This window comes from Cnephaeus nilssonii (assembly GCF_951640355.1).
Source record: "Cnephaeus nilssonii genome assembly, chromosome: X".
Taxonomy (NCBI): domain Eukaryota; kingdom Metazoa; phylum Chordata; class Mammalia; order Chiroptera; family Vespertilionidae; genus Cnephaeus; species Cnephaeus nilssonii.
In genome coordinates, this window is record NC_137071.1 from 3,293,778 (window position 1) to 3,309,219 (window position 15,442).

Here is a 15,442-nt window from a genome sequence, read left to right on the forward strand (position 1 = left end):
GCACCCAGGATGCATCCTGTGTTATCATGTTGGGGCAACACTCAATTCCTGAGTTTTGAACTGTCCTGTGAAGCTTCCACAGCTCTTCCGTGAGATCTTCTCAAACGCAAAGACCACCCCAAACAGGCTGGTAAAGCCCCTGTTTCTTGTGGGCTTGGACCCCACACCCTGCTGCAGACCCGTCCAACTCTGTAATGGGTGATGCCATGTCACAGAGCAGAAGCCTGTTCCCTGATACCCACAGGGAGGTTCCACAGGACAGGCATGGAGAGCTTCCAAAGGAAACAAATCTTTTTGTGATTTTAAAAGTGATTGAGATGAGCCCTAGCTGGTTTGGCTCAGTGGATAGAACATCAGCCTGCAGACTGAAGGGCCCTGGGTTTGATTCTGGTCAAGGGCACATACCTTGGTTGCAGGCTCGATCCCTGGCCCTGGTAGGGATGCATGTGGAAAGCAACCAATTGATGTGTCTCTCTCACATCGATGTTTCTCTCTCTGTCTCTCCCTCTCCCTTCCACTCTCTCTAAAAATCAATGGAATAATAAATAAATAAATACCAAAAAAGTCAATGGAAAAATATCCTCAGGTGAGGATTAACAACAACAAAAGTGATTGAGATTAGCCTCTGAGCTCCCTTTGTGGCTAAATTAAAAACAGTAGACTATTTCGTGTGCGTATGTCTACAAAAGCAGAGCTAGAAAGCGGGCGGAGAAGCGGGCTAATGCACTTCTCACCTGGGTGGAATTTGGTCAGCTTTCCTAGTCTAAATCCAGCAGACAAGCTCAGACCAGCCTGACCTTGCTCCTGGCAGTCTGCAGTCTTTGAACAAAATGCCTATATATGCAGATGATGTCGATGGTTCCTGGCCAGTCTTGTCCTTTGTTAGTTAGGAATTCCAAACCTTTCCCTGTATAGAATGTATTTCCTGATATTGTGATTTAGTTCTAAATTAGACAGAGGGGACAGTTAAGAAAACAACCTACACATCTTACAGATTTCAGCAGGATTGATAAGCAGATAAGATTGCTGGGGGTGGTGAGCTACAGACACACGCCCTACCTACCGGGTGTCTGGCAAGCTGGGGCTCCGGGCCAACGCACTGGGGGTTATGAACACCTCGCAGTTCTGTGGCCACACTTGGTTTGTTGGCAATGTTGATGGTTGGCCCAAGATGGTAGTCTTTCAGCATGCCCTGTTACTACAAGCTTGTTCACATTTTTAGATATAAATGAATGTGCTGTAAATACCCATACGTGCAGCCTCTACGCCAATTGCCTTAATACCCAAGGATCCTTCAAGTGCAAGTGCAAGCAGGGATATAAAGGCAGTGGACTTCAGTGTTCCGGTAAGTAGCATTTGGTCACGGTGTCTAAGCTCTTCCAATGAAGCATTCTCTCCATGTCTCCTTCCTCCCTTCATCAGTTAGCCTGCAGTGTTTGAAAATTTAACTCGGCCTCAGCCTTGTCTTCTCTGCTAATTGGACCACATCTCCAATACTCCAACACTGAAGTTGCAGGCACTACATTTATTTATTTATCTATTTATTTATTTACTTATTTTTTATTTTTTTAATATATATTTTTACTGATTTCAGAGAGGAAGGGAGAGGGAGAGAGATAGAAACATCAATGATGGGAGAGAATCATGGATCGGCTGCCTTCTGCACACCCCACACTGGAGAACCAGCCTGCAACCTGGGCATGTGCACTGACCGGGAATCAAGCCATGACCTCCTGGTTCATAGGTCGACGCTCAACCACTGAGCCATGCCAGCTGGGGGAAAAATGGGTATATAAAGAAATCTCAAATCTCCCCCAGAGAAATTGCCAACTTCATCTACAGAAGACTGTCTTGTGAATCTGAAATCCTTGGAATTCCCTGTTTTTATGTCTGAGATCCCCCAATGTGTCAAAGGCCCTCCTACTGCAACTTCCTCCCACATTTTTATATTCTCAAGAAGATGATGCAATAATCAAGAAATTCTAACGTGAAAAAAATCAGTTATGTCACATTTGAAACAGCAATACTCAGGTAAAGCCATATCTTCATGGTCATGCCTATGCATGGGTTCCATATCCTTGCCCCAGCTTCCTCTTAACATACTAAGGAAATGAAATTGTTGGCACCACAAAGTTCTTGTGGCTTGATTTTTTTTTCCAAAAGGAAAAAATCAAAACTTCAAAGCAGAAACTGAAAGCAGATGTTTCAGTTTGCCTGGTGTAGGTTGCAACCCTCTCCTCATTATTTATTAAAGGTCCTTAGTTTTACGTTACTGATTGCATAAAGGAAATTTCTAGGGAATGGGTGTTTCCTGTTCATCTTCGTGCTGGATCCTGGGAAAAGATTCAGGGAACCATGTGCAGAATTACACAGTGGGGCCTCCAGGGGAAGGTCTATATCTGATCAGCATATTACAATCAAAACTTAGCATGCGACCTCCGGCAAAGAAGTCAAAACAGGCCCTCTGAAGGTCAGGAAAATGAGTAATGAAGCCTTACTTGTATTAGTAGTAGTTGATTTCGAACCTATAACTATAGGCTGTCACATTGGTAAATAACTAGGACATTTCATTGAATAGGGAAATGTAGCTCTTGTTATAACAGCCTTAGATTGATTTCAAAGTAAAAGCAATGTATTAATTAAGAGCATGCATATTTTCAAAGCATTTTTTCTTTCTCCTTTTGCTTGCCCAAAAATATTGTGGACTTCTTGTATATTTTTCTACCACTTTGGTACAGAGTGAATCAACCAAGTAATGAAGAAGGAATTGAACAGAAGAGATTAAAACATTGCCAAGAAAAATGTTATTTCCAATTTCTTGGATAGTATTCTTTTCAGGGACTAAAGTTGATGTCTACTCCCTTATTTCATTTTCCTCTAAACTATATCCAAGTAGTAGAATTGAATAAATTGGTTCAGCTGTTATTAGTTTTAGACCAGCACATGCCTAGATATTTTATAAAAGGACAATATATTTGATTTTAAAGATCGGTGTTTTTAATTTTTTTAGTGTCTTTAATTTTTAAAAATATTTTTATTTATTTCACTTTAAAGGGAGATTCCTGGACGCCCCACACTGGGGATCGAGCCGGAAACCCGGGCATGTGCCCTAACTGGGAATCGAACTGTGACCTCCTAGTTCATAGGTCGATGCTTAACCACTGAGCCATGCTGGCTGGGCAGTGTTTTTTATTTTTAAAAATTACTTTTTCTTACATTAGTTAGATATCTTTAATTGTCATGAGTAGATCCCTGAAAAGGAGGCATGCATCTTTGGGTTCTAGATTTCAAGGCATTTGAACCAGTCTAGAGAAAAGTAACCCTTAATCCTAGAGTAGGAATAAATCTGTCATGGAAATAGGCTGGAAAAAAAGAATCATTCATCTGCTTCACCCTCAAATCCTAGCCCCTTGGTATCTGAGTGACTTTGGGCAAGTCACTTAACATGACCCAGTTGCCTCATCTATAAATCAAAGTTGTTGGGCTAAATGATCTTTTTTTCTACCTCTTGCGTTCTTCATTGATCCACTGGGGGCATGAGGAATCAATCTAGAGGTACATTTTTTAAAACAATTTAATCTAGTGGTGAGAAATAGGAAATGAATGTAAAACAGCAAATGTAAAAGCCTCTATAAGTATTCAATAAATAAAATTATTTCATTTTAGATAGTAGTGGATTGAGGTTAAGAAATTCAAAGCGGAGAGAGAGCAGGGAAGAAAAATTAGGTATATACACATTGAACCATAAAGCACAATTTTTATTGGTCACAAATGGCCCATTATTGACCATTTACCTGGTCCAGCCTAATGCTATAGCTGTAATCTTTGAACAGCAAATTTGGACAAATTGATAGGGCTACCTGGATGACACCAGCTATAAAGAATATCTGTGTGAAAACAGAAATATGAGAGGACCCCCAGAAAAATCCATCACCTTAGAACCTGTAGCCCAACCTGGTAGGAGCAGGTATTCATCATCATAGTCTCTGAAGCAAAACAAACGTATGAGCTCTAAGATAGTTAAGATACTACCATAACAGCACTAACCAGTTTGGCTCAGTGGATAGAGCGTCAGACCTTGGATTGAAGGGTCCTGGGTTCGATCCTGGTCAAGGGCATGTACCTTGGTTGCGGGCTCCATCCCCAATGGGGGTTGTATGGGAGGCAGCTGATCGATGTTTCTCTCTCATCAATGTTTCTGACTCTCTATACCTCTCCCTTCCTCTCTGTAAAAAATCAATAAAATATTTTTAAAAAGATACTACCATAACATAACTGCTTAAAACAGGTGCAGATATAGTTCTTCTGAAAATATCAAATGGTAGAGCCTCATGTGGGTTGATTCTGAAAGTATTCATTTCCGGCACTTGAACACTTTTCAAATGCTCTGTTGTTTTGTGAGTTATCTAATTATCGGCCAAGGTGGAACTTCTCACCTGTTATTGTTTGTTGTAGTTATCCCTGAAAAGTCTGTGAAGGAAGTCCTCAGAGCACCTGGTACCATCAAAGACAGAATCAAGAAGTTGCTTGCTCACAAAAACAGCATGAAAAAGACGGTAAAAATAAAAAACACCATCGTAGAACCTGCGGGGACTCCTGCCCCGAAGGGTAACTTGCGGCCCTTTGACTCTGAAGAGAGTGTTTCCAGAGATGGGAACCCAAATGGAGGGAAAAGGGAGAATGAGGAGAGAAAGAAAGAGGGGCTGGAGGAAGAGAAAAGAGAGGAGACAGCCCTGAAGAACCACGTGGAGCAGGAACGAAGCCTTCGAGGAGATGTGTTTTGTGAGTATCACTTCTGTTATTTTACACATTTTGTGAAAAATGAGTGGTGGTCTCTCTGGGACATGAAAGAAGAAAAGACAGTTTCACTCATTAAGTGAAATGGGTTTGGCTCTAAGTCCTAAAAAGCAGGGTTCTCTATAAGTCTGGAATGTAACATCTTCTGCAGATGCGCAATCAAATTTGCTCCTGTGGGCAACAAGAAGTCTGGGTCCTTTTCCCTTACCTTGGGGGGCGGGGGTCCTGTTTGACACAGACCCGCTCATTCCACTCCCCACAAAGACAGCCTGCTTGTCCAGCAAGCCCAGTTGTCTGTCTGGCTGCCCAGACCTCCATGCAGTTCAACCCCAAACCAGGGAGACCCTTACCAGATGGATCTGCCAAACCCTACATTTTTCCTTCTTGAAGGTTCCTTTTACAGGCCTGCTCAATGAAAGGAGAATTTCACAGTTGTGTGGTTATTGTTTTAAAAGCCAAAGGAGACCATTGTAGGGAAGAAAATGTTATAAGTAGAGCAGGGGTCCTCAAACTACGGCCCGCGGGCCACATGCGGCCCGCCGAGGACATTTATCCGGCCCGCCAGGTGTTTTTGCCGCCGCAGCCTGTCCTGCTTAGCAGCCAACTTAGCAGTGTGCATAGGAATTTGTTCATAGTTTTTTTTAAACTATAGTCCAGCCCTCCAACGGTCTGAGGGACAGTGAACTGGCCCCCTGTTTAAAAAGTTTGAGGACCCCTGAAGTAGAGCATAAGCTTTAGTTTTCTCCACGAACTGGATGACGACAGAACCCACCCTAAGTCCCAGCCCATACAGGACAGTTTTCCTATTAACCCGCCCTGAACCCCCACACTGAGACTTTCCATCTCATTCTCACTGGGCATCTGTTGCTCCCTCTATATTTTGCCTTGTCTCTTCTTGGCCCCGTGACCGTTGCATTTAACCATGTGAGGAGTAGACCCAGGACCACCCATCCAAGAACTAGTGTGCCAATGACAACATCTCCCCTAATAGCGAGTGAGAATCTCACAAAAATATATTTCCAAAACCTGGTGAGAAGGGACATGTTACCGCCCCCTACCTTGCTGCTTCTCTGTAGATTATTAAAAAAGATCTTAGATTAAAGTGATTATAACTTATTATTAAACATTTGTCAACACATGAAAACAATGACATGCCAGATAGTTTCTGAATATGTGAATCAATATGTTAAGGAAAATAACTGTACTACTACAAACTACCAAAATCTGAATATATCAAAACTACCAAAATCAATATTTCAACTATATAGTTTTCTATTAAATGTTCACAGGGAATATTAAATTTCTTCCAGCCAGTTTTTTTCTAAAATAATTTTTATTGATTTCAGAGAAGAAGGGAGAGGGAGAAAGAGATAGAAACATCAATGATAAGAGAGAATCATGGATCGGCTGCCTCCTGCACGCCCTACACTGGGGATCAAGCCCACAACTCAGGCATGTGCCCTGACCGATAATCAAACCATGACCTCCTGGTTCATATGTCAACACTCAACCACTTAGCCACGCTGGCTGGGCAAGCAATTTTTTAAAGAAACTCATATTCTTTTATTTTTGCTTTTTATTTCTTTAAATGGGAATTCAAGAATTTCTTCTTAAACCTTGCCCTTCTCAGCTTCACAGGGCTCTTCAGGTTCATTTCGGTGTTACAGTGACCCTGTTTCCTCTGAACATAGCTCACTCAGCGTGGATAACTGGCATCTGGAAAATAAAATACATTCCTACTACTCAATGTCAAAGCCAGTTCCTGTGCAACAGAGACACATGAGTTAGTCCTCTTTAATAGCTGTTCAATGGTTTGATTATCTCATTGTTTTGAACATTTTGAAGTAATTTTTTATTCTCTCTCCATTATTAGATCACTTTTGAAGCAGAATATACAAAGGCAAAACCGGAGAAATTGCTGTAGACGGTGTCATGCTGGTGTCAGGCTAATGTCCTGGTGGCCTTTTTATCAGTGGATGCTGGAATGTTACTGTTGTCTTTTATATCCTTATATTTGACTTTTAATGTCAGTTCTCTGTTTGTTTTTTTTATATAATGTCATAGATGCCCCTCCATTTAAAAAATACAAACTGAAAAATTGTAATGTACCAATAGAAACATTATTGTAAGCTGCCTTTCTTGTATAGATGCATCATTATGTGCTTTAAATTCATTTCTGAATTGATAAAATGTGGAAATGTCAGTTCAGCTTTTCCCCCCAATATATTTTATTTGTCTATATGAGTTGATGAACCTCTCTATACAACATTTCTAGAATTACCAAGGAAAAAAAAAAGCACAGAAAAATGTTTAATTGTGTGACTTTTAGGGCACTTCTTGGAAACCATGACATCACAGATAGACTTTTACCTAAGTTGCTTACCCTGATCTTTTATAGCCAAACTTGTATGTTTAAATTCTTTGTACTAATATCCAAATAATTGCCTCGTGTCATGGTTTGTTTTTCTAAGTAAGAAAATATGCTAATTTGATTTTATGTTTAGTTATGTGTATGGTTATTTGCTTTGTGGAAATGTGGTTTTTATTCTTTTCTCTATGGAAATACTTTATTTTCTTAAAAGTACTTTCTATTATGGGAACACATGGCTGCTTTATTAGGCTTCATAATTGCAATGCAAATTAGCATAAGTTGTTGAATTCAAGGCCTCAGAGAACCTAAAACTAAGTTAAGCAAGTAGCAGGACTAAAAAAAAGATGGATACCCTCTTTTCTATTTCTCTTTTCTTCCAAATCCAGTAACAGCTTTGTATGGTAATGAATCCTGAGTGAATTCTCTTAGGATGAAAGGATACTCTGCTTTAAGATTCTCAGTCACAAATAGCTCCAAGGTAGCTCCCAAATAGAAGGTTCTCCATATATTTTCTTGACCTCTCCTAAAAGCAATGAAGGCATTGGGCCATAAGAGTAAGGAAAGAGAGAAGGTGGCCCACTTAATAATCTTTAAAATTTGTAGTCTCTTCAAGTTTTTTATACTGAAACTCTTGTGGGAGGGTAGGGAAACAAATTGTTTTTCTTTAGTGTGCAGTAATTTTAGCACACAAGGTCTACACGGGACTGTAGCTGTATCTGTTTGAGAACTGGTAGTTACAGAAACCCTCAAAAACAGTTTTTCTATTGAGACCAGTTGAAAACCTGCCCCAGCTACATCAAATCAGCCCACAGAATTGTAAGAGAGAATAAAATGGTTATTTTAAGACATTAAAATTTGGATTGGTTTGTTACACAGCAAAAGCTAACTGATACATATGGTTTCAAATACTGCTGTAGAATCTGAAGAAGACTTTCTATCCAGTGATCAAAGAAATTTGAGACCATAGTTGTGCCTTAGAATAAAAGATAGGGGGGAGAATTTGTAATAAAAGACAGTGTCCCAGTGATCCAGATTAAAGGAAGAGATGTGCCCTAGCCAGTTTGACTCAGTGGATAGAGTGTCAGCCTGCGGACTGAAGGGTCCCAGGTTCAATTCTGGTTAAGGGCACATGCCCGGGTTGCAGGCTTAATCCCCAGTAAGGGGTGTGCAAGAGGCACATTGATGTTTCTATCTCATCATTGATGTTTCTATCTCTCCCTCTCCCTTCCTCTCTGAAATCAATAAAAATATATTTTTAAAAAATGAAGGAAGAGATGTTGAACCAAAAATGAAATAGGGAGGCCTGTGAATCAGGTTATACATGGATAAAAACAATGCATAAAGCTAATACTTCATGTTTCTCTAATATGTGTAGCAGAGACTTCTAGTTACATATCCAGTATCCATTCTCACCCTTTCCTTTACTAATATAACCGTCCTATATAATAAAAGCCTAATATGCAAATTGTCCTATCCGGTGGTTGTTGGACCAGGAGTTCCACTGCTCTCTATGACGTGTGCTGACCACCAGGGGGAGGTGCAAAACATGGCAGGCGGTTGTGGAGGCGCTGCCAGCCCCAATGGGCCCCGACAAGAGTGGGACTGTGGTGGGATGGTGGAGCAGGTGAGCAGGCAGCGCTGGGTCAAGGTGGGTGCAAGTGGGGCCCGATCGCCCCACCAATCGCCCCATAGATGGCGACCAGCCGCAGGGGTGGGGGGTGGGGATGGTGGAGCAGGTGAGGGGCAGCGCCAGGCCAAGGCGGGGTGCCAGGCGGGGCTGTGGGGCTGCAAGGCTGGAGGCGCAAGCTGGGGCCCTATCTCCGCAGGCCACCACGAGGGACCCCATCCATGCATGAATTCGTGCACTGAGCCTTTAGTATATAAATATATTTGGGGGTTAGAGGGCAATGTACTCAACTAAAGGACTTCATTTCTCAAAATCTCTTTCAGTTGGAGGAGGCCACTGAAGCATTGTTAGGCTTCCAGAAGGGATCATTAAAGAAGGCTCTCAGCTGGCAGCACACTTTTGCCATTTCTCTTCTTCCTTCTTCCTGCCTTCAATGTGGTTGTGAAGGCAGCAACTCTGTGAGGTACTTGGTGATCATGAGGGCAAGGACCACACCCTATAAAGGAGTGCATAGCTGGAGGAAGCCTGGGTCACTGACGACATTATGGCATCTCTACCGCTGCTCAGACGAGTCACTGCTCAATATTTTATTAAGTGAAAGAAAAAACATCCTTTGTTGGCCTACCTAGGATTTCAAACAAAGCAGAATCCAGACTCAGGTGACCACTCTCCCTGCTCCCCGGGGGCTACTTCTGCCATTTTCAACACAAGACCATAGTCTTGGGGATTAACTTTTTAGACCATTAAATACCAACATATTGGTGCTCTCCCTTCCAGGAGCATGCCCACGCCTTTCCCTTTCTTTTCCCCGTCCTCCCCCTGCCCCATCCCTTCCTCACTCCCAAACTCCAAGAGCCCTTCCTACCTCTATAACTTGTTTTTTAAACCCATTTCTTCTAGGAATTATTTCTTTTTTAAAAAATATTTTTTATTAGTTTCAGAGAGGAAGGGAAGGGAGAGAGAGAGACATCAATGATGAGAGAGAATCATTGATCGGCTGCCTCCTGCACATCCCCTACTGGGGATCGAGCCTGCAACCCTGGCATGTGCCCTGACCAGGAATCAAACCATGACCTCCTGGTTCATAGGTCGACGCTCAACCACTGAGCCACACCCACAGGGATAGGAATTATTTCTACTTCTGTGATTTACCAAATAAATATTCTCATACAGTTAAATAAATAAATAAATAAAATACCAACATATTGTTTTAAACTCCAACCAACAGCCTGTAGTGTCATGGAGCTCTAACCTGCACCAGCACCAAATCATACTTTGCTTCCTTTGGGGAAATCTAAGGTCAGCTAATTCAGCCATGACTCCCCTATCTGTTGACCCTGGCCATGATCCAATGTCCAACCCCCCACCCCCATGTCATCCATGCTCTCGCACTCTCTCATCCCCACACTGTTATGAGCTTCCTCTTCTGGACACTAACTCTCACTGTTTCTGCCCCTCCCCCATCACACATACTCCACAGTCTGGTGAACAAACTCTGCTACATCTTAATTCATGCCAGTGATGTCTTCCTCCATCTCTCAGCCTTAGCTAAACTGAGTCTCCCATAGTCACTTCTACCCCTGTAGCTTGATCAAATGGCTGCCACTCATCCTCCCACAGCACACACATATCAGGGTCTGGAGTTGAAGGTGCCATTCTCCTCGTCCTACTCTTGTTTACAGTCTCTTATTTCTTGATTTCCATGTAAAAGCCACTGTTCATTGGAGGTGCCATTAAGGAGCTTTCCAGCCCTCTGTCCTTGCTAGCCATTGTCATCAATCAATCTGTGCAAATGACCCATCCAATATCCTGGCCTCACAGGTCTTTGACCTCCTCTATTCCAGTGCCCATCAACCTCCTTGCTGTCACTGTCCTTTTAAAAATCTTTTTCCTCATGAGTCCAAGCTGCAGTCACACAGCTCTCCTGCTCAAAGTGAGGCTTTCCACTTGCACCATTCATTTTTGAGACCCTTTCTCAGAGTTCCAGCAGTGCCCCCTTGTGGCAGCCTATGAGCATATGTATGTGGCTGCCACCAGGGAAACTTACAGCTAAAAGGACTTTTTTTAAAAATATATTTTATTGATTTTTCACAGAGAGGAAGGGAGAGGAATAGAGAGCTAGAAACATCGATGAGAGAGAGACATCGACCAGCTGCCTCCTGCACACCCCCCACCGGGGGATGTGCCCGCAACCAATGTACATGCCCCTGACCAGAATCAAACCTGGGACCTTCCATTCCGCAGGCCGACGCTCTATCCACTGAGCCAAACCGGTTTCAGCCCCCCACCCTCCCACCCCCCATTGCTCCATTTCTCCCTTTTCCAGTGTCTGGTGGACTCATGCTTCTTTCTGGATACCCAAAACCTTACAATTCAGTCACCACTGAGATCTTGAAGAATCCAATCTTGCCCTAGCTGGTTTGGCTTAGTGGATAGAGCGTCGGCCTGTGGACTGAAGGGTCCCGGGTTTGATTCCGGTCAAGGGCATATGCCTGGGTTGCGGGCTCGATCCCCAGTGGGGGGGGGTGCAGGAGGCAGCCCATCAATGATTCTCATCTTCCTTCCTCTCTGAAATGTGTGTGTGTGTGTGTGTGTGTGTGTGTGTGTGTGTGTGTATACATACATATGAATCCAATCTTGCAGAACTTTCATTCTCTTCTATCAACGCTTACTGGTCCTATGTCCTGTTCTGCTGGTCTCTGACAAATGAAGGGAGGCTACCCTTAAAAGATAACTCAAGTGTCAGGAATAAACAGCTGCAAGTGTAACTTTAACTATAACATTTTCTGATGGCCCTCAAATCTTCTGCTCAAAATTCACATTCTGGGGAGGGGTGGGCAGGTGGGCCAGCCTGGGTCATGTGGCTGCTCCCTGCTAGGGCAGATTGGGGTAACTAATTAGCTTTTCAGAAAGTGGGCTAAAAGCTGCTGACCCAAGCCCACCGAAGTTCCCATGTGGACCATATCACATAAAAGCTGGGATTTAGTACATGCCAACATACCAGTCTAAATGATGTACCCTTGTCATGACAAACGAGTTGATGCCTTTGTTTTCTTTAGCAACTAGAAACTTAGTTGATGTTTGGGTCAGTTTTGAAACTAAGAACAACTAATAAAAACTAGTATATGAGCTCGGCCAGTGTTTCTCAGTGGTTGAGCATCGACCCATGAACCAGGAGGACACAGTTCAATTCTCAGGATACATGCCTGGGTTTCGGGCTCCATCCCCAGTGGGGGGCGTGCAGGAAGCAGCGGATCCATGATTCTCTCTCATAATTGATGTTTCTGACTCTCTCCCTTTCTCTCTCTGAAAGCAATAAAAACATTTTTTTAAAAAAACAAAACTAGTCCTTAGGTCTTTTACACCCCTGGTTAAATTTATTCCCAGGTATTTTGTTGTTGTTAATCCTCATCCAAGGATATTTTCCCATTGATTTTTAGAGAGAGTGGAAGCAAGGGGGAGAGACAGAGAGAAACATTGATGTGAGAGAGACATATTAATTGGTTGCCTCCCACACGTGCCCTGACTGGGGCTGGGGATTGAGCCTGCAACCGAGGTGCCTGCCCTTGACCAGAATCGAATCATCAACCCTTCAGTCCATGGGCCAACACTCTAAACACTGAGAAAACTGGCTAGGGCAATTCCCAGGTATTTTTTGTTATAAATGGGATTGTTTTCTCAGTTTCCCTTTCTGATAGTTCATTATTGGTGTATAAAAATGCAAGTGATTTCTGGATATTTCTTTTGTATTCTGCTACTTGATTGAATTCATTTATCAGTTCCAGTAGGTTTTTGGTGGAGTCTTTAGGGTTCTCTGTGTACAGTATCATGTCATCTGTTATCTTGTCATTTTTGATTAATGGCCCCTATGGCAGCACTCCCAGATTATACCATGAAAGGGGGCTGTGGGTGGTGAGTACAGTTAGTCCGTGAGAATGAGCCTTGAAGCTACATGGTGCAAGAACAAAAGACAAGGAAGCAGCACGGGCCAGTGATTTTTAGTTCAGTTTTTATGTCTTCCTACTCGGATGAACTGCTGAGAACCAAAATGAAGAGGCGTTTCATGGAACAGTCTGTCCAGATTCACTGGCAGACTGTACTCTTCCTGGTAATAAGCCACTCTGACCAAATGAAATCCCAGTGGTAGGCTTCAGCTCAGATTTCCTAACCACAGTGCAAAAGGCAGTCGAGTGGGCAGGTCTTTGAATAGAGTTGGCATCCTTTCATCCCATTTTTTTTTGTACTTTTCCTATATTTTTCTGATTAAATGGAATTTTGAAGCATCCCAGTAACCAAGTAGTATAAATATTGTTTCATTGCCTCTAAATTTCCATCCTATGAGCTACACCAAGAAGTTATTAAAACCAGACTTGCTAGCCCTTCATATGTGTTTCTCTTTGCTGTTCCAGAGTTACAAACCACACCTGAGCGAAGGGAAGGTCGAAGCTTTGAATGGGATGAGTAATTGAATTCTTTACATTAGGTTAGAATGGATTTTAGTAACCTAAAACTAAGATGATTTCTTTAAACCTGAAAGTAATTGGAAAAGCCTCAAGATCCAGCCGTGGAGGAGCCCACAAAGGGGAGAGAGCCCACAAAGCTTGTTTCAAGGCAGTGGTGAGAGAAAATTGTTTCTTCTTCCATTCGCCCTACAGAGCCCAGCCTGTCCAATAAAATCAATTTACAGATGTCTCACTTTGTTCTTGTGATAGAGACAATCTTATAGCAATCAACTTTTGCAACTAAAGTCTCTTAGGTTACATCCAGAATGGACCTGCAGTATTTCAACCGTTTTTTTAAACTGAGTTACTGCTGCTCATATATATATATATATATATATATATATATATATTTTTTTTTTTTTTCTAATTACAGCTTTAGTCTTGGTCTTGTCTTCCCTTCTTCTAGGTGAGGTTTATTACATTGCTCCGTCTTAGAATTGCCCTGCTTCCTGACAGCATCCAATCCAGAGCAGACCCATGCTTCCTTGAACCCTCCCCCAAGTTGTCTTATAGGAGGGGGTCAGCAAAGAAGGGAGCCACATTCTCTAGGTCAGGGGTCCTCAAACGTTTTAAACAGGGGGCCAGTTCACTGTCCCTCAGACCGTTGAAGGGCCGGACTATAGTTTTAAAAAAAACTATGAACAAATTCCTATGCACACTGCTAAGTCGGCTGCTAAGCAGGACAGGCTGCGGCGGCAAAAACACCCAGCGGGCCAGATAAATGTCCTCGGCGGGCCGCATGTGGCCCGCGGGCCGTAGTTTGAGGACCCCTTAGAGTTGTACCATCACTTTGGTTTTATTGAACCTTTGCAGGGGAAGATGTGCACAGGTGATTAGTGGCTACTTAATGAATGTCTACTCCTTTCGCATTAGCTGGTGCATGCTAGGGGTGCATTAAATACTCGTGGAATTAATCTCTGCGTTAAATAGGTAATTAGCAATTTGTCCAAAGTTTTGTCAACATTTAGCTGAGCACTGTCTTGACTGGAAGCAGAAATGGAACGTTGCAGAGTAGTTCCACAAATTGCTGCTGAGAAACAACACCCGCACTAGTTTTTTCAATCCGTGCCCGCATGCTGCACTGTTGGCCCTGGGCCTACCGCCTCCAGCGAGCGGCCCAAACCTGCCCGGCCGCTGATCGCTGTGCGCAGGCGCTATTTCCCTAGCACGCAAGTGCTGAATCCGGGCTGTGTTTTCCAGTCTGCGGGCTTTGATTGGCTGAACCTTGGTGGTCCCGCCCTGGGAACCGGAAGTTCACTTTAGACTCGGAGGCCGAGGAGGGCTCTGCGCTCAGCCGGCTCTTCTGGGTGAGCCACGCCCCGGGTTCGCCTGGGGCTCTGCCCAGGGGAGTCCTGGTGCGCGGGCGGGGCAGGCCCAACGTTGCTTTGTCCCCTCCGCCCGAGGACCCCGGGGTGGGCAGATCCCTCGGGGCCGCCCCTGCTTGTGTTGGGTGCCAGGCTGTCACCCCAGAACGGTTTGCTGCAGGCTTTGCTTGTCGCTCCACCCCACCCACTGGAACCCGAACCCGGGCCAGGGCGGGCCCTTGGAGTGTCCCTTCCATTCACTGGCCCTGCACCTTTGCTAGGGATCGTCCCCTAGCGCAGTATTGACAGTTCAGAAACCGAGACGCCCCTACGGACATTTGGCATTTCGCTCCCTAGAGGAAGGGGCTCCCTGTGTAGCTGGATTAGATCTTAGATCTAAAGTTCTCAACAGATCTAAGTTACTGCTAATTTGTAAACTTCTGGAAAATTTTCTCTGGTCTTCCACTCTTTGGGGTTAAGGCCAAATGCGTGCACCTTGCACATACTGTAGTACTAGTTAATAATAACAAGCTTTTACATGCATACTCTTGCTGGCGCTGTATACACTCTATTTTTGGTATGTATTCAGAAGCTAGAGGTATAGGTGTGTATCTAAGCATTATCTGTATTAGCATATGTTCTAGAACTGTTATCCAATATGGTAGCCACTAGCTACATAGGCAACTGAGTACTTGAAATGTGCCTGGTCCGAATTGAGTTGTGCAGTAAGTATAAAACAGCAAAAATTTTGAGAATTACTATGAAAAATATAAAGTAGCTCAATAGTTTTTTAATATCACATGTTGAAGTAGCAGTATTTTGGATAAACTAGGTTAAGTAA

At 43.4% G+C, this 15,442-nt stretch overlaps 1 protein-coding gene across 1 annotated transcript in view; it reads left to right on the forward strand.

Annotated features, from left to right (window-relative positions):
* The window catches only part of EGFL6 (EGF like domain multiple 6), a gene marked incomplete at both ends in the record, with an annotated part of 34,031 nt that extends 27,310 nt beyond the window's left edge, over window positions 1-6,721 (forward strand). The window contains 3 exons of the mRNA XM_079765650.1: window positions 1,223-1,345; window positions 4,456-4,775; window positions 6,671-6,721. Of these exons, the coding sequence (XP_079621776.1) occupies window positions 1,223-1,345; window positions 4,456-4,775; window positions 6,671-6,721 (494 nt within the window). The remainder of the gene's footprint in view (window positions 1-1,222; window positions 1,346-4,455; window positions 4,776-6,670) is intronic.
* Between the last annotated feature and the right edge of the window lie 8,721 nt (window positions 6,722-15,442).